We start from the raw sequence: 18,178 nt of genomic DNA, 5'->3' as shown, positions 1-18,178 counted from the left end.
TGTTGTGTTTTTTGGCTTTGACACGTGGATTTTTGATTTTAAATTTAAGTACCGCCTTCATAATACATGGGGATTCGTGATTGGCTCATGGTGCCTTCACTCGCTTTACAAGGACCAATTATTTCAACCCACATCCTTGGACGACAAAAAGGTACGCCGCTTTTCCTAACAAGGACCCTACATTTTGTTTAGGCTTTCCCTGAAATCGCCGTAAGAAAATGCGTATTATTTTTCTAAAGAAAAACGTAAAGTGACAGCTTTAACGTCTTTTAGTATTTTTGTTGTAATGTTAAGAGTTTAAATGATAATGTTAAGTTGGTATTTATTGCTGAACGATTTTTTAGATTAATCTATTTGTTCAGGCGCAGCAGAGGACACTTATTAAGTTCTTTATTACACCAATTCCGGTGATAATATTACAGGAGATGAATTGTCTGCTGTGACACTTTTTTTCAAACTAAAGACCGGTTAAATTCGCCTTAAATACTTAGTCGAATTGTATTCAAAATCATAGTAATGCCCACATAGACTTACATGGCGTTGTATTTAATAGACGATTATCTCCACTGACTGTAGTACTACAGGTATTGGCTCCCGTGCCTACTGTTTTTTTTTTTCAAGCAAAAACATTCAGCAACGGGAAAACCCGCCACTAACTAACTTGGACAAGCGAGCGCCATTTCCAGGCTCGTAACATCGGCTATATAGTGGAGCGAGAGGCTGGTGCCAGAGGCGCCGGAAGCGGAGCGGTGTCTGTTAGCATACCCGGGCTGGTGGGGGACGCTATGGCTGCGGGAAAGGGAGCGGGGAAGCCCGCCTCGCTGTGGGACAACATGAGGATCAGGTTCATCGTTTGCTTCTTTGGAGTCTTCGTTTGTTATTTTTACTACGGAATCCTACAGGAGACAATGTAAGTAAGTCGGAGCTGTAAAAACTGGCTTTATCTGTTCACAGCGCGATTGTTGTCAGCACAAGTTTGAACCAAGAATGTAAACAAACCGTCGAGGTTTTCTTTTATGTAGCTGAAAAAAGGGTCGTTTGCCAAGTTAAAAAAGATCATGTAAGGTTTCATAATCTCTTAAGATGTTATGAAACACCTTCAGTTTAAGTTTAAGACACACAGCTGCTAACTAAAAAGACTGTCCTGCTGTCCTTGTTGAATAAAAAGCATGATAGATCATTTCTAGAGCATCACTGCTCCTTCAAACTTCCTGATGAAGACACTCCGCTTCATCTGTATTTTCACTGATTTCTCCCCCAAACTCTTCTTTTTGCAGCACACGCGGGGACTATGGCCATGAGAAGTTCAGATATGCTCGCACTTTGGTTTTCATCCAGTGCATAATCAACGCTGTGTTTGCAAGGATCTGTAAGTATGCACGGAACAGACCAAACCATCCAAACCAGAGAATGGGACGTTAATGTAAACTTTGTCTGATCTCCATCCTAAATAAAACTAGTTCTCCTTTTTTTATCCTTCTTCTCCAGTGATACAGGTTTTCGAGGGCTCTAAACCAGATCCCACTAAAAGCTGGCTCTACGGCCTGTGTTCCCTTTCTTATGTTGGAGCCATGGTGTCCAGTAACTCTGCCCTGCAGTTTGTCAATTACCCCACACAAGTAAGCCATTTAAACACAGACTTATTATCTTAGCTTTAGAGGGGTGTGGGCTTATAATTCATCAGTTCTTTATGCTCATTTTCTAAAAAAAAAAGTGTTGTCTTTTAGGTATTGGGAAAATCCTGCAAGCCCATACCGGGTAAGTCTGTGTAATAACATATATATATAAAAATAAGATTAGAGTGTAAACTGCTCTTACGGTTTGGTGAAGGATGAGCGACTTTCCTTACTTTGTATTTAAGACATAATGAGACAACAAATAGAGAATAAGTAGATTAGCTGTAGGGGTGTCAAATTATCGCATCATTCGAGATTAATTAATTACAGATATTTTAGCTTTTTCAATTTTTTTTATTGCGTTAATCTTTTCTTTCCCCAAAGTCTGTTGATGTCTAATGATGCACACCTGGAGGGGCATCATCCCGCTCATACCATGGTCATTTACGAAAAAGATCAATATGAAATCAATGATCAGGACTTCAATCCTGTTGTTTTTTCAGGTTTAAATCCTTTTTTAGAGAGATTATGAAACGCTTAACAACAAACTGCAATTTTGTTATTGTAGCTCACAACATATCAGACTGTTAAGAGCCTTTAAGGTTTTCTGTCTGTCATTGTGGAAAGACACAAAAGATTTGTTTTTAAATGCGTGCTAACAGTTCAGCTCAGAATAATCTTGAGGTTTTTTTCTTTTTCATAGGGAGAGTCAGACTTTGTGTGAGATTATGTTTCAGCCGTTCAAACTCTATTGTGTCCTCCGGTATATTTTACATGTGTGTGCGTCATTTTCAGGGTGATTTTATTCACGAATGGACGTCTACAGATGAAGGTTTTTTTCTTTCGTGTCTTGTTACAGTGATGATTCTTGGTGTGACCATACTAAGGAAGAGATATCCGCTGGCTAAGTATCTGTGTGTGTTGCTGATTGTGACCGGGGTCGCTCTGTTCCTCTATAAGCCCAACAAGAGCACGGCTGCTGTGGACGATCATATCTTTGGCTTCGGAGAGATTCTGTTGGTGAGTGATGGTGGGATCTGGAGACCTGAACGCTTTAGCTCTAACAGCTGTGTGATCCTTGCTGTGTGCCTTCTCTTTATTTAAGTTGGTCTCGCTGACTCTGGACGGGTTGACGGGCGTGGCACAGGACCACATGAGGGCTCGCTTCCAAACGGGAGCCAATCACATGATGCTGAACATCAACGTGTGGTCCACTCTCATTCTCGGGTTTGGTAAGTCGCTGATGCTGGTTTCAGAAAACTCAGCAGCGATGGACTCATAATGTCCCTACACTGAATGCTGTATTTGCCGTGGGTTGTTTTATCAAAAAAACCTCTTTCTCGTTGACACGCTGAGACGAAGCCGGGGATCCGCGTTTACTTTGATGTCGTATCTAACGGGAGTTCATGGTTCATAAAAAACAAAAGCGGTAACTTTTGTGTTTGAGGCAGAAAATGGGAGAACAGTTTACCGAGGAGCCAAACCTCATCAATTCAGTCAAAGCAGAGTGTTATCTGTAGAGATAAGAAACATCAAAGGGATGAACGGAGAAGCTTCTATGACGCGTCGGAGAGCCAAGCACAGAAACCATTCAGATTTAATGATGAGTCTTTTTAAGTTAAGCACTGCCAGGCTGTAGGGGTGGACTGAAGAGTCAATCTGCTGCCCTGTTATTTTAAAATGACTTGTAGTTGCTGTAAAGTCCTCTGTCTTACTCAATATTTCACCTCATTTCTTGAGGATAAGTGAATTTATCCTGAAACCAACAAACGGGAGGCTTCTTGTGATATCTATGACATATTGGTCCATCCTTAATGGGAGGAGAAAACGTCCTTTTCAGTTTATTTCTTTGGTAGTTTATGTTTTTGTCAGATTTCTCTCTGTTTTTTGTAATAATTCCGTCCAGATGTTGTCAGAACCTTCTGCTGAGAATCTGATTGGGTTCTTTGCTTTTCTTCATTTTGGCTCCACATTACATTGTGTCTGGGACTGCAGAGATAAAAACATAACATTTTAAATCCTTAACTTTACTCTGCTTGTCTTTGTCAAATGCTAAAGTACAATAATGTGGGGCGGCCGTGGTGCAGCGGTAGGGCGGTCGACCCATGATCGTAATATTGCAGGTTCGATTCCCGCCTTGCACGCCCATGAGTCGATGCGTCTTTGGGTAAGCCCACCTTGCCTCTGGTAGGGCTGTGTTCGGCAGCGGAGCCGCCACCAGTGTGTAAATGTGTGTGCGTGACTGTAAAGCGCTTTGGGCCTTGTGGGTAGAAAAGCGCTATATAAGTATACGCCATTTACCATAACAAATTCAAATACAAAGAAAACTTTAAAATTCTCAAAATGAACCAGACTGGTTGTCCTTTTCCTTTATCACTCAGGTCTTTCAGAATTTAAAGACCCACTCTGATTAAAAAAAAGGGGGGGGGGTTTGGTGTTTTAACATCTATTTGTGGCTTTTTTTCTGATGATGGAGGATATATTGTAAAGAAAATTAAACTTAAAATTGCATTTCTGAATATTTCTTATCAAAACAGCTGTGAATGGGAGGCAGACGAAAAGATGCAGCTCAAATATAACTTATTTCTGACATTGAAAATATGCTGGGCGGGGCCAAAAGCTCCCTGCTCTGCTCCATTCTGATGCAGCCACATGTGGACAAATAGATCCGTGTGCGTCTTTGTTTTCCCCGTCTGAGCTGGAGTCCGACTCCAAGCTGTACGGCTGGATGGCTCGACATTTTTGTCGTACCGGTTATGTTCGGCAAGGCTGTGGGGAGCTGTAAGCTAGCGGGAGAGTATGTAAACGGATAGCTTAGTCCTTGTTGATGGGAAACGGGGTGGGGTTGATCCGCACCAACAGTCCCGCCCAGAACTCAGAGGCGAATCTCTATTGAACTCCTGCTGCTCTGCAGAAATGATGTTCTAGAAAATGACAGTGTTTTACATTTTGGCTAAAAACAGCCTAATCATGATTAAAAGATCACTGGGAAAGCTTTAACAGTAGATCAAAAGATGATCGGAGTGGCACTTTCATGCTGACAACATGAAAAGTAACACTATTTCTGTTGCACCCAAAATATTTCCAAAAATATCCGAATCTTTGCTCATTGGGTTGGAGTGGAAAGGAGTAACATGAAATCTTTTTGGGAGGACATTTGAGATTCAAAAGATTATAACTCAACAGTTTATTGTTTCATCAAGATGTAGATTGAGTTCTGAGGTTTACTTAAAGTCTTAATTCAGTCAAATTGAATCATCACTAGCTGAGTGTGCAGAATCTGACCCTAACCCTAAGGATGCAGAAAAAAACAGGAATTTACATAAAAATAAATAACATTTTTGAAATTTTCTTCTGAGTCGTTTTTCAAAACTTATAGTTGTTAAAAGCTACCAATTTAAAAATTTTAGGGGACATTTTTGATGAAAAATATTAAGAATTTCTTATTTATAGCTTTATATAGAAAACCTTAGGGTCTTAATAAGCATGTGTGTCTTTGGGATATCTAAATGTATAGTGATAAACGGCACATAAAGCCTCCAACAACCTCTTTGTCCACTTCTTTCCAAAGTTAGCCCATATCCTCATGTGTAGTTTTCTGTTTAACCGCTGGGTGGTGCTGTAGAGCTGAAGGTGGTCCTTGCAGTGGAGCCACAGACGGGACTGAATTAAAAGTAGCCTCATCATCAGCCACAGCTGTTTTTTGATGTCATGCGTCTTTTGTCCTCAGCGGTTCTGTGGACGGGGGAGGTTTGGGACTTCCTGAGTTTTGCGGAGCGCCACCCGACCATCTTTTACAATATTCTTCTGTTCGGACTGACCAGCGCTTTAGGCCAGGTAGGTAACGCAGAGGAAGAACTGATTTGGTCATTGTAGCTTGCTTTTATATGGGTTCTGAATACATTTGTCGAAACAAAATAATGTGCTGTAATGAAAGTTTTTAAATGAGAATACCTTTGGGGAAAAAAAAGGAAATCTCAATATGACTTTGATGTCTTTCCCAGACGTTCATTTTCATGACGGTGGTGTACTTTGGGCCTCTGACCTGCTCCATCGTCACCACCACACGGAAGTTCTTCACAATTCTCGGTTCGGTTATTTTGTTCGGGAACGTCATGAGTTCGATGCAGTGGATCGGCACTGTCCTCGTGTTCCTCGGTGAGTTTTTTTTTTTTTTTTCCTCCTAAAATCCATCCTCTTAAAGTTGACGTTGACAGTAACCACATGTTTATGTCTGCTCGCCCCTCAGGTCTCGGGTTGGATGCTAAATTTGGGAAAACCCCTAAAAAGACGATGCATTGAGGCATCTCATCGAAACAGTCAGTGTTTTAGGGGGTGTCCTGTTCAGATGAACTGTCCGCGCCGGGAATCCTCTAAATATCCTCAGCTGTATTTAAAACTGAGCGGCCGCCGTTTTGAACTGTAGCTTTTATGTGCCGTGGATGTTTGAAGAAATGAAATACACATTGGATCAAGGCCAGAGTCGACCATTGAACCTCAAACAAAAAATGAGATTTCATGGACAAAAACGAACTGATGCAAGCGGAAAATCCTGCATTTCTTTATTAAACCCATTTCTCTGCAAGTGGACATTAAATGGAACAAATTCAAAGATCTTCAAAGTGAAGTAAAATCCAAATGTTTTGCCAATAAATAATTATGATTGTCAGTTTTCATCCATTGACTGTACTATCATTTAAAATGTGTTGGTTTTGTCTTTTGCAATTATTATTTTTATTTTGTACAAGTTAAAAATAACACACTATAAAAAAGGGAAATGGTTATAATCCTTTTGTCATTGTGCTTCTTCTTGGGTTTTCATATCAGTTGTAATTCTAAATTTTAACTGGTTTAATGTCATTTATCAGTTCCATAACTTTATGTGCAATGTAAAGGGCTTTAAACATCATTGAGCTGTGAAACAGCAATTTAAGACTGGGGATGAACTTTATGAATCCATTACTCCATCACTAAATGGACCTGGTAACTATGACCAATACAAAGTTTTAGTAAGATAAACTGCAGTCTTCGATATTTCTGCCTCTGGTTTGTCTTCTTTGCCTGTTGGCTGGTTTCCCTTGGAGTCACCACAGTAGATAGTCTGCTTCCATGTAATTTATCCTCAGCTTCCTCCTCACTCTCACCGACAATCCTCATCTCTACACCCATGAATGTCCTCTTTGGTCTCCCTCTAGGCGTCTTTCCTTGGCCTTTCAGCATCCTTTTCCTGCGTTCAAATCATCTCTGTCTGCTATTTTTCCCTCCATTTATCTAGCAGGAGCTCTTCTTCTTCTTTTTTTCTTTGCTAAATGGCATATTTTCATTTTTTCCCAGGTTTTTCTGCTTTCGTATCTAAATCAGACACAATTTTCATTAAACTAAAAGCAAAACAATGCCATAACATGACATTTTTTTTAGTAGTTTTGTTGTAAAATATTGCTATCACTATGCTATGATGTTTCCGTTTACTCTCGTCACTGTAAGTATTTACTGTACAGTTTCTTTAAAGCAACTGCACAATTCTTATTTTTTTGAACAAAAATATGCTTTAAACAAAAGAGACAAACATTTGAGCTAAATAAACTATTGCAGAATGATGCTGAAAGCAACAGCGACCCCTGCTGACGCCATCAAGCACAGATGAGATGAACTGGCAGTTTACTGCCTCTTATCTCCATCATGTCACTGTTTCTACAGCTTCATGATGGAGCTTACATGAAGGACATACTAATCTATACTATCCTAAAGATTCAGCCAAAACATGAAGCAATAACATCAACTTTGAGGATTGTAAAGATAAACTAAATTAAAGAAAAATAAGTTTAAAAAAAGTTTTTAAATATTATATAAAACAGATTAGCACTTGAACAATGTACTTAACAATAGGTACACAAACTATTTAACACCAATTTGTATTCTTAAGCAATCATTTTCTAAAGGGGAGAATTTTTTTGGGCCATCGTCGCGTGCCAGCGTAAAATGTAAAAAAAAAACCAAAACGCCTAATATTAGATTAATGTTAAAGTGTATGAATGAACTATATTTTTCTGAGGACAAGAATAATGAATGACATTATATTGCGTGCCTCATAAAAAAATATTTACAATAATAATAATAAAAAAATTGCCTTTTTTTTCAGGCATTTGTGTGGCATCCCAATCATTCCTCCTTGGCCTTCTTCCGCGAAATCTCGCAGATTACGCTGCGCAGCGTTTTGGTGTGTGAGGTTATAATCGGTTTATTTCTACACAAACCAATCTGTACGGGCAACATAATGCTCGTTACAATCCGCAAACAGCTACGAAACCACCCGGCGGTAAGTTAACGTCCCGCTTGTCGGTATTGATGCTAATAGGAAAAACCGAAAGAGCGAATTTTTGTGGCTAATGTAGCCTAGCTTAGTTAATTCCGTAGCGATTCTGGCTTTAGCGAGCTTGTTACGAGGGGTTACTTAACTTTAAAACAATGAAATCTATTCAGTTTAAATAGATGCAATGTAAAATGTTTTAATAAACATTTCTGGGGTTTTAGTTTTTATACATTCCTTGAATGTGTCGCGAGTATTTTACCAATCGTACTAGAGAAACCCCCGACTCTGCTAATAATTTGCTCTCTTAATTATTGCTAAAATATTGTCAGGTTAAAAAAATTTCATAAATATATAATGTTTTAACTATTGTTGGGTTTTTCTGTCATTTGACGCTATGTATTTGGTTTAAACACACTCATCTACACACTAAGATGCTTTTCTCAAGGACGAAGCTCGAGTTTCACAAGTCTTTGTCCATGTGGTGTTGTGACAACATTGGTTTCTGTGGTGAAAAGCTCCATCACATGATGCTCACCTAATGTTCCTTGCTTTTTATGCACAGCTGATCCCCCTCTTCTTCTTCATTGGGGGAGGCGCCGCCATGTCCATGCTGTACCTGGCTCGATTGGGCTTGAGAAATCCTGATGTCAGGTAGGAATTTAAATGCAACTGGATGTATTTCACCTTTAAATATATATTTAAATTAATGCCAGTCACAATTACGATGTTCAGGCTTCCATTTAGGCTTTCAGAGCACGTCCTCGCTAAGATTTAAGTCATTTCTTGGAATGAAGGAGCTTTTGCGGTCACAAGTTTCAAATAAACATTTGATTTATTTATGTGTAAATATTAACAACTTTTATGATTCATTAGATGTCGTTTGTCAAGATAAAAGGTGTTAAAAATTAATTTTATTGGATTAGATCGTCATGATAAAGATGACTTTTCTGCTAAAATAAAAGATCTTGGGAAATAAAGTATCCTCATTTTGAGTTGAACAATGATCTTCTTCTGTGTGTGTTAAGATCTGTCCAGCTTTAACCTTTCTTTAATCATTTCTGTTCCTCCGTTTTTTTAGTTGGGACCGCAAGAACAACCCCGAGCCTTGGAACAAACTCGGCCCGACTGATCAGTACAAGGTGTGTCTCAGGGTTTTTGGTGGAAACCGCTAAACTTTTCACTTGTCGGTCTCTCTGAAAGAGGCGTTAAGCGGTTTCATTCCGTGTCGGTGTGTGGATCTCTGCCAGCGGTGCTGCAGAGCTGTGGATAAGTCTTTCAAATTAACTAATGAAAGCCCATAAGCTAGTTAATGCTGGCCAGAGGAAACAAATCTTTTAAAGTCATTAACCATTTTGTCTTGATTGCAACACAGGTTTTTAAAAATAAATATGCAAATACAAAGAGTGAGAACAATTAGGATTCATGTTTATGTGATTATTCATTTGCTCTGCAGCATTTTTCAAGACAGTTTCGTGGGATTTGAGTTCACTATGACTTTAGCTTCTTGCGTTTGTGTTTAAGCCAAATTTGTTCTTTTTCTTCCCAGTTCTTCGCTGTAAACATGGACTACAGCAAACTGAAGAAAGACCGTCCCGACTTCTAAAGATCAAACCTGCTGGACCAAAAGCGCAAGAAGAAAATCCGCACAACCATCTCCATTGGGAATTTTCATTTGGGAGAGATGCAGATGCTAAATCCGCACATTTATTTAAGTTTCCTCATCGCACCTCATCTCATTACCATTTAACTTTTTCTGTGTGCTTCAATAAAAAAAGGAGTTTTCTCCTTCATACAAGAAAAAAAAAACCTTTTGTTTTTCTTTGTTTTGTCATTTGCCTCATAATTTAAATTGTGTTACTGCTCGCAGCAGTAAATCTCACAGCAGCTTTCATGCTTTCTTTTCATTTGCATCACAACAACCTGAAACTCATCCTTTTTTTTGTTATCATAATGCATCAGCTGAGTGAGTTATCTGCGCTTCTTTATCTGCCAGTCTGGGTCTAATGCTTAATTTGATGGCTCACACCTCCACCTGAACTTTGGTGCCTTGTTTTTGAAGATTAGATGAAAACCTCACCTGCCTTAAAGTTTTTTTCACTTGTATAATACACTATTGACAATTCAATCATGCAGCAATCTAGCTGCATATTACTTACACAGTTTGGAGTGCCGACTGCAGTTTGGTTTGTGAAATCTGTCATCAAAGTTGCTTTTATTTTGCAAAAACCCCAAATAGGGCTCACATAGGGCAGACAGCTAAGCGCCCGCTGGGACGTTTGGAGGTGTTTCTCCTCTGAGTTTGATCACTCTGAGCCAGATGAGTTTGTAAATGTCAGCGGGTCACTCTGCTCTGCCTGCAGCTGGAGAGCAGCGACAAGCATGAGCAGGTAGCGCGGTGAAGAAAATGTCAAGGAGACCTTCATATTTGAATAGAAACTTAAAATTGAATCTTCACACGTTCACTATAGTGAAGTGTGTAACATCTATTAATATCTATTTTTCATCTCCAGAAATTAACCTGTGGAGCAGTGTGTAATACTTTGATTAAAGGGTTTTATTTCATTGTTTTCTGCACCTCTGTTGCTGGATTTGACTGTGATAACATGGAACACTAGTTTCTGATTATAAACTAACCAGTTACGCTTGTTTTTTAATGTCTTTTTTACCTTTTTTAAACATTTGTAAGTTGACAGTTTTGTAGACACTTAGATTAAATAACTGTATAAAACTTGTTTTGAATGTCCCTCTTTTAGATCTCCGAGGTTTAATTTGTATTTCATGTTTTCAGAGGTTTGAAAATCATGTCAATACTGATTTCATTGAATGCTATTGACTATTTTAGCCAAAATGCTGAAGCGACGAGTGAACGACTTCAAGTTAAGGAGCTGCTGCTCCTCAGACATATTGAACAGTTGTGTGTTTGGACACAATGTCGACAATCTTTGATTCTGCTCTGAACAAGATGTGAACGGAAAACCTTTAAGCCAGTTTTCCTAACAGTAACATTCCCAGACAGCCATACTTCAGTTTAGAAAGGAAAAAAAATTGGGATTAGATAAAAAATTCTGAATGAGTTGTGGTGTCTGGAAACATAGCTGAAGAACCATGAACCCTGAGAACAGAAAAATGGAATAATCCCAGTGATTCAGACAAAAAGTGAAGTTCCTGTGAAGAGAAAACTGCAAAGGTGACTAAGATCAGTAGAATGAAGATGAACAGGAATTTAAACAGGAAAAAAATACTCCTGGTTCCACAACTGATGTACTTAGTTTTCCACCCAGCTTCTATATACCGTATCATGTCCAACAGGTACAGTAACAGGAACGTTTGATTGAAGAAAACACATTTCGTGGTTGGTGCAGCACGATGGCACGGTGGTTAGCGCTCTCGCCTCACAGCGAGAAGGCCCTGGTTCAAACCTTTGTGGAGTTTGCATGTTCTCTCTGACTTGTCCAGGATGTGCCCCAGCTTTAATCTACAGTGGCCAGGACAGGCTCCAGCAACCCTGTGACCCCGAAAGGTATATAGGAGGTCTAGAAAATGGATGGATGGCATTTTGTAGCTGTTTTTTTACGTGACTTTTGCATAGGTTTTCAGCACACCAACACTTTAAATAACAAAAGCAACAAAAAAGCATACAATTAAGTAAACAAAACCCTTGCAGCTCTTTTAACGGACTGAACAAGTACTTCATTGTAAGGTTTATTGGGTAAAGTGGTTGGCGCACCTGCCTCACAGTGAGATGGCCTTGGTTTGAATCCCAGCTGGGTTCTTTCTGTGGGGGGTTTGCATACGTGCTTGTGTGGGGACTCTGGCTTCCTCCTATAGTCCACAAGCAATACTTAACAGCTTAATGTTTATTTCCGTATTGTCCTTAAGTGTGCATATGAGTGTGTGGCTCTGCAACAGACTGGCAACCTGCTAGTGTGTACACTGCCTTTGCCCAACAGTTGCTGGGTTGGCTCCAGCATCTCTGTGACCTCGAAAGGGATTTAGCAGGTTACGATGGATGGTTTATTGGGTGAACGGGCAAAATTTCCACAACACATTTTTAGAAAGGTGCAAGGTGAAATATCATTCCACACATTTCATTTTTAATTACCACCAAAATCAAAAGTTCCCCTTTTATTCGTTCTCGCTGTCAAACTTTTAAAAAGGTTTAAGAGTTCAAACAACTTCACTGCATGAAAAAAAACAAAACGCAGAGGAATCGCTGCAAAAACTGTAGAGCCAAAGCTGACCTGCGTCTTTACCTCCCTCCTCCTGCAACCTGACCCCTCTGTTGCATGCAGCTCTTCTGTGCCACACTGCAAAAGTAGCAGTGAAAAAGAAAAAATAATGAGGGAAAATAATGTGAAACGCGGCACAGGGCGATTGCTGTCGCTGCAAATTCTTTGCAAAAGGTCAGGCCTCTGGTCAGGCAGTCCAGAGACACAGATGTGCAGAGAATCCTGCAGCAAAATCCTCAGAAAAGCTCCTCCTCAGAGCTTCTAGGAATTTCACAATGGGTGCATTAAACCAAATATTATTAAACTTATCAGTTATGGATTCCCTTTACATGTACTGGACTTGAATTGGGCACCAGTTTGCAAAACAAGGCAAGATTGGATGAAATTCAAGTTTTCCTGATAAATGAGAACTTTTTCCTTTAGTATGAACTCTTTTTTTTTTCTTAATTAAACAAACTGGATTTACAAAAAATTAACAAAATCATATAAAAAACAATACCAAACATTTAATATGCTTAACCCTGTGTAGACGAAGGCTTTTTTAAGTGTTCTTCAGAATTTGCTTTAATAATTTATCTTTAAAAATATTTTTAGTACACCAAGTTTTTTGTTTTTACTGATATTTTTCATTGTATTACGCAATAATTCCACAATGAACCCAAAACTGTCCAAAAAACTCAATTCTGAGTAGTAAATGTTGTATTTTTTCCTTACTGCAAACATAACAAAAACTGAGATCAAACAGTTTTTTTCATGTTATATAACAAAGATCAAACACGTGAAGACCTTAAAAAATGTATAAGAAGATGTGATTGCCCAACTCACTGGAGAGTTTAGACTACTACGGTTCAAACATCAAAAAAATAACTTTTTTTTTTTTTAAAAGTCTATATTCAAGGATATACAGTACAGTTCAAAGAGTTTTCTTTATTTTTATGACTATGAAAATTGTAGATTCACACTGAAGGCATCAAAACTGTGAATTAACACATGTGGAATTATATACACATAACAAAAAAGTGTGAAACATCTGAAACTATGTCGTATTCTAGGTTCTTCAAAGTGGCCACCTTTTACTTTGATTACTGCTTTCCTCACTCTTGGCATTCTCTTGATGAGCTTCCAGAGGTAGTCACCTGAAATGGTCTTCCAACAGTCTTGAAGGAGTTCTCAGAGATGCTTAGCACTTGTTGGCCCTTTTGCCTTCACTCTGCGGTCCAGCTCACCCCACAGCATCTCGATTGGGTTCAGGTTTGGTGACTGTGGAGGCCAGGTCATCTGGTGCAGCCCCCATCATTCTCTCTTGGGGACACTTTTGAAATTTTCCCAATTTTTCAGACTGACTGACCTTTATTTCTTAAAGTAATGATGGCCACTCGTTTTTCTGTACTTAGCTGCTTTTTTCTTGCCATACTACAAATTCCAACAGTCTATTCAATAGGACTATCAGCTGTGTGTCCACCTGACTTCTGCACAACACAACTGATGGTCCCAACCCCATTTATAAGGCAAGAAATCACACTTATTAAACCTGACAGGGCACACCTGTGAAATGAATAACGTTGCAGGTGACTACCTCCAGAAGCTCATCAGGAAAATGCCAAGAATGTGCAAAGCAGTAATCAAATCTAAAGGTGGCTACTTTGAAGAACCTAGAATATGAAATATTTTCAGCTGTTTCACACTTTTTTTTTTACGTATATAATTCCACATGTGTTAATTCACAGTTTTGATGCCTTCAGTGTGAATCTACTATTTTCATAGTCATGAAAATGAAGAAAACTATTTGAATGAGAAGGTGTGTCCAAACCTTTATATATATATATATATATATATATATATATATATATATATATATATATATATATATATATATATATATATATATATATATATATATATTAAAAAAAAAAGTAAAAAAAGAAGTACACTTCTAAGGTCTCAGTAGTTTTTATATTTTTCAGTTTATATATATATATATGTATATATATATTTTTGCCTCAGATAATTTTTTTCTCCCCTGCCACCCAGCTCAGGGCTGCCTTTTCCTTGCTCCCCCTCTCTGTCACTTACCTTCCCTCCCTCCTTTCTCCTCTGGTGTTTTTCAGTTTTGTGTTCATGAAGCCCGGACAAGGACACGGGCTCTGCCAGCGGACAGGGACTTAGTTATAGAAGTTTTATTTCGCCAAAAGCGTATTGATCCTTGAGCTTGTGCATTGAGGATGACAAAGTGCATTTGTAACAGATGCACAAAAAGGTCAGGGTTGTCTGTGTATTTTTGCATGAGGGATTGAGTATGGACGCTGCAATTTAAGAGACGTTTCAAAAGGAATACCACAAGAATTAATCATCTCCGATGTCTCAAGGACAGGGAGGCAGAGCCAGGCAGTTTTATGTGGTGTTTCAGAACATGCATCACTCACCATGGAGCCCATTCAGCTCTGGACTGGCTGGATGGTTAGAGACTGTTTCATAAATACAAGGTCTCAGGTTCGGCCCCTGAAATAGCAAATGAGCCTCGACCTGAAATTCTGGACGGAGAAATGTGATTCAAGTCTTTAGATCTATTTGATCTAATGCTATGTTTGTAGTGTTTTCAGGCAAAAAGAAACTGTTTTTTTCTAGGACATAGTTTCTGCAGTTGTTGTAGGTGTTGTAGGTGCGGCGTGAGCCTGCCTTCATTTCCCATCATCCCTTTGATTACACTCTCCTGCTAGATTACTGCCCCTCATATCCCCAACCATTGCCGGTGCAACAAAAATGGCAAAAATCCAGCATAAGATTTTGAGCCGAATGCTGACTCGGACACGGATCTAGTCGTCTTTAAGTGGATGCAGTGCAGGACGGAGCTTATGGCCTGCTGTTGTAGATTCTGTGCAACTACAAGATTTTTTTTGTCTGTTCCTGATTCAGCAGGATTTGAATAAATAAATACTCAGAAATGTAAATTCATCCTTAATTTTCTTTATATACGTTCTCCATCATGAGAAAAATGCGATAAGAGGATGGTAAAAATGCCAAAAACACAATTTTTCCTTGGAGTGGGTCTTTAACAGGGTTTTTATTTTTATTTTTATTTTTATTGGAGCTTGATGAAGATGGAAAGAATCAAAAAAGAACACACTGCAACTTCCCATCATCCTTGGCATCTTTGTTTTGATGAATTCTGCAGCCTTTTTCTTTTTGCATCTATAGTAAGAAAGCAGGTCAAAATTTAAATAGCTGAAAATAGAACATCTGGCAGGGCCTTGTCAGTCAGCAGTGCGTAATGAAATATGGAAATTGGGGCGCTCTTCAAAGAGATGTGGGCCTCTCAGTGCTGTCCTGGGTCTCCAGCAGGCCCCTGAACAGCCCCGGCGGAGCCCCGCCCCTCTGAAACTTGAGCTACATTTCCAGGTGCTGCTGCTGTGGCCCGGTCCGCCACCAGTGCCAGCTCATTAACACTCACAGCCTGGTGGAGCTGGCAGCTGGCATCATTAAACTTCAAACCGGCTTTCGACCCAGGGTGCCGCCGCAGGGAGAGACTGCCGGATCATCCGCCTGCCAACAGCTGATTAGAGCCACACTGACATCAGCAACCAGACTCCTTCAGCACGCTCTACTCACACCAACCACAAGTTTCCAAAAACAGCGGTTTTTACCAAAACATGGTCCAAAAAAGCAGCTAAACATGGGAAACCAACATTCAAGTGTGAGTCACGTGTGAAAACATGTTTGGTGACTCGGCAGTTGAGCATCGCGTAACGACCCGTCTCCAGGTTCACGCTGAGAAACCGCAGAGGGAACAGTCAGATCCTCATTACCTTAATTCACTGTTTAATAGATCAGTGTTGTAACGAGCCTTTGGAGGTTCATTCTCCAATAAAATCTGGCGTTTGAATCGAAGCAATCTCTCATAAACATTTCAAAATGATTGTTTTATTCAGAATCTAGAACATGTCATCCGTTTGCTCTTTTGCTGCACGATAAATTCTGCATTTTTATGTTCTGCTGCCTTTCCTGGGCGCCTAGGGTCAGATTGTTTTCGCAATTCTTCTTTCTTACTGCGCCTCTGAGTGAATTTGCCCCTTTACATCATCAAAAACTCACCAAAAGTAGCCCCCACTTGGTGAAAAATAAATTTTGGACATAGTGAACAACCCCACCCACCCTAAAAGAATGATGACATCATAGCGGGAGAAACCATCTAATACATTATTTGGGGCTGAAATCTCTTATAGGGTAAAATGGAGAAGGGTCAGGAGAGAGCGCGTGCAGCGCAGTAGGGAATACTGCGCTGCACGCGCTCTCTCCTCTCTCTTACACAAGCACACACACGCGCGCGGCCCCGGCACATACACATCCCCATTCCACAACAGTGGGTCCAGACGATCCCAGCTCCAATGCCTTCTTAAAATGGGAAAAAAATCGGAATTGAGCATTAAAGTCTGCAGTGTGAACGTAGCCAAAGTGTTTTTTTTTTAAATTTACTTATTTTTTTACATATATATATATATTTGTGAAACAACATGTTTGAATTAGAAGTAGATTTTAGGCGGCATTAGCGTGGCGAGCTTGCAAAAGTGGCGTTCCACTGTTGTTTGCACATTGTTTTATGGAAACTTTGTGAAAATCTGCTTCATGAATTGTTGGCTAATGCTGAAAAAAACGACGACATGGGATATAAATGTGTTGAGAATGTGGGCGTGGTTAACAAAAAATCTCAGCTGTCAAAGAAATCCAAAAAACATACTTTTGACGATTCTTCTAAAAATGTCGCATATGAAACATGTGATACAGAAATTCAGCAATGTCAGACGAAATTGAAGGAAAGTTAAAAAAAAACCAAACTGCTGCATTCACAAAGGAAAAAGGCTAAATCTGTACAAATACACAGAAACAACCCCCAACACTAAAATGAACACGTGTCACTCACTGCTTTTAAAGGTCAGAACAACAAATTTTAGGGGCAAATCAAACAGTATTTTCACCCAAAACAAACAGAGCCAAAAATATAAAGGTCTCTCAGGGTCCGTTAGGAAGAGACACCGTAAAGCAGATTTGCTCTTATCTTTGAGGAAAACGTTTTCAGCTGCAAAAACATGTGCTAGCAAAGGTAAAATCAATCCCATCTCACATTTTTAAACCATTTATCTACAGTCCTCACAACTAACTTCCCCCACCAAAGCAAAAAGTTCCATTACGGTGCATTGATATTTACAAAAACACTTTTTTTCTGCTTCCTTTCCCAAATCTACTTCATGAAATATGATTTTTTGGTGGGGCAAAAACATGTTTACATGGGGTTTGCAGCGAATTTGATCTGTCTTATCTCGTGGAGAAACAGAAATGGACTGACATGACGTTGCTGTTCTTCCACGGAGATAAACCCTCACGCCGCTCACCGTGCGGAGGAGACTTAAAAGAACCCCAGCTCTAAATCCTGGGATCTTGATATGATTTTCTTTGCACTTCCAGAACAAATGTTGGCAGGTCTTTTCTTTTCCTTTTCCTTTATTTTATTGATGGAAAAAATAGATTTAATTTGCACTCAATCAGAGTCGGGGAATGTGGCAGAAAGCCCATATCTCTGCAGACTCTGGTGACAAAAGGAAAAACAGTCCCACAGGAGACACAAACCGGTTTGAGCTTCATTATCATCAATTTGTTCACATGTACATGTCTTTCCTTTTTGCTTTCTCCTGCTGGGCACACGCAGAGACTTGGTCATTTCCTCCGTGATTGAGTCATGAATGATAATAGCTTGATTATTTGGCAAAATTGGTCTCTTTAGATTCATATCATGTTCTGTAATAATTGAGAAGCTTTTTCGCTCAAGATAATAGCCAACAGTTTGACAGCTTTTACCCGTTTCTCAGTTTTCATTTATTCACATTGGGCCAGTGAAAAACTCATTTTATTTTTCATGTGGTGGGAATATCTGGAGATAATTTTCATTAAGTCAACCGATTTTCAGACCACAAAGCTCATGCAGAAAGTTTAAAGCCAGTGCGAGAAACTAACACAAGTCAATGAGTGTGGAT

General features: G+C 39.4%; 2 protein-coding genes across 2 annotated transcripts; both read left to right on the top strand.

Annotated features, from left to right (window-relative positions):
* The first annotated feature begins 125 nt into the window (after window positions 1-125).
* Window positions 126-6,403, top strand: slc35b1 (solute carrier family 35 member B1). Its single transcript, XM_004071193.4, has 9 exons — window positions 126-910; window positions 1,278-1,369; window positions 1,489-1,619; window positions 1,728-1,758; window positions 2,476-2,636; window positions 2,722-2,848; window positions 5,347-5,453; window positions 5,621-5,774; window positions 5,866-6,403. The coding sequence occupies exons 1-9, from the start codon at window positions 786-788 to the stop codon at window positions 5,916-5,918; spliced, it is 981 nt and encodes a 326-aa protein (XP_004071241.1). The 5' UTR covers window positions 126-785; the 3' UTR covers window positions 5,919-6,403.
* Window positions 6,404-7,624: 1,221 nt separating this feature from the next.
* On the top strand, window positions 7,625-10,658 carry LOC101155111 (cytochrome c oxidase subunit NDUFA4). The gene is made up of 4 exons (XM_004071194.5): window positions 7,625-7,932; window positions 8,489-8,577; window positions 9,005-9,065; window positions 9,473-10,658. Exons 1-4 carry the CDS (start codon window positions 7,891-7,893, stop codon window positions 9,527-9,529), a joined length of 249 nt encoding a protein of 82 aa, XP_004071242.1. The 5' UTR covers window positions 7,625-7,890; the 3' UTR covers window positions 9,530-10,658.
* The last annotated feature ends 7,520 nt before the right edge of the window (window positions 10,659-18,178 follow it).

This window comes from Oryzias latipes, chromosome 8, assembly GCF_053564925.1.
Source record: "Oryzias latipes strain Hd-rR chromosome 8, Olatipes_Hd-rR_3.1".
NCBI lineage: Eukaryota > Metazoa > Chordata > Actinopteri > Beloniformes > Adrianichthyidae > Oryzias > Oryzias latipes.
The sequence above is the reverse complement of the archived record's forward strand: the minus strand, read 5'-3'. Positions and strand labels throughout refer to the sequence as shown.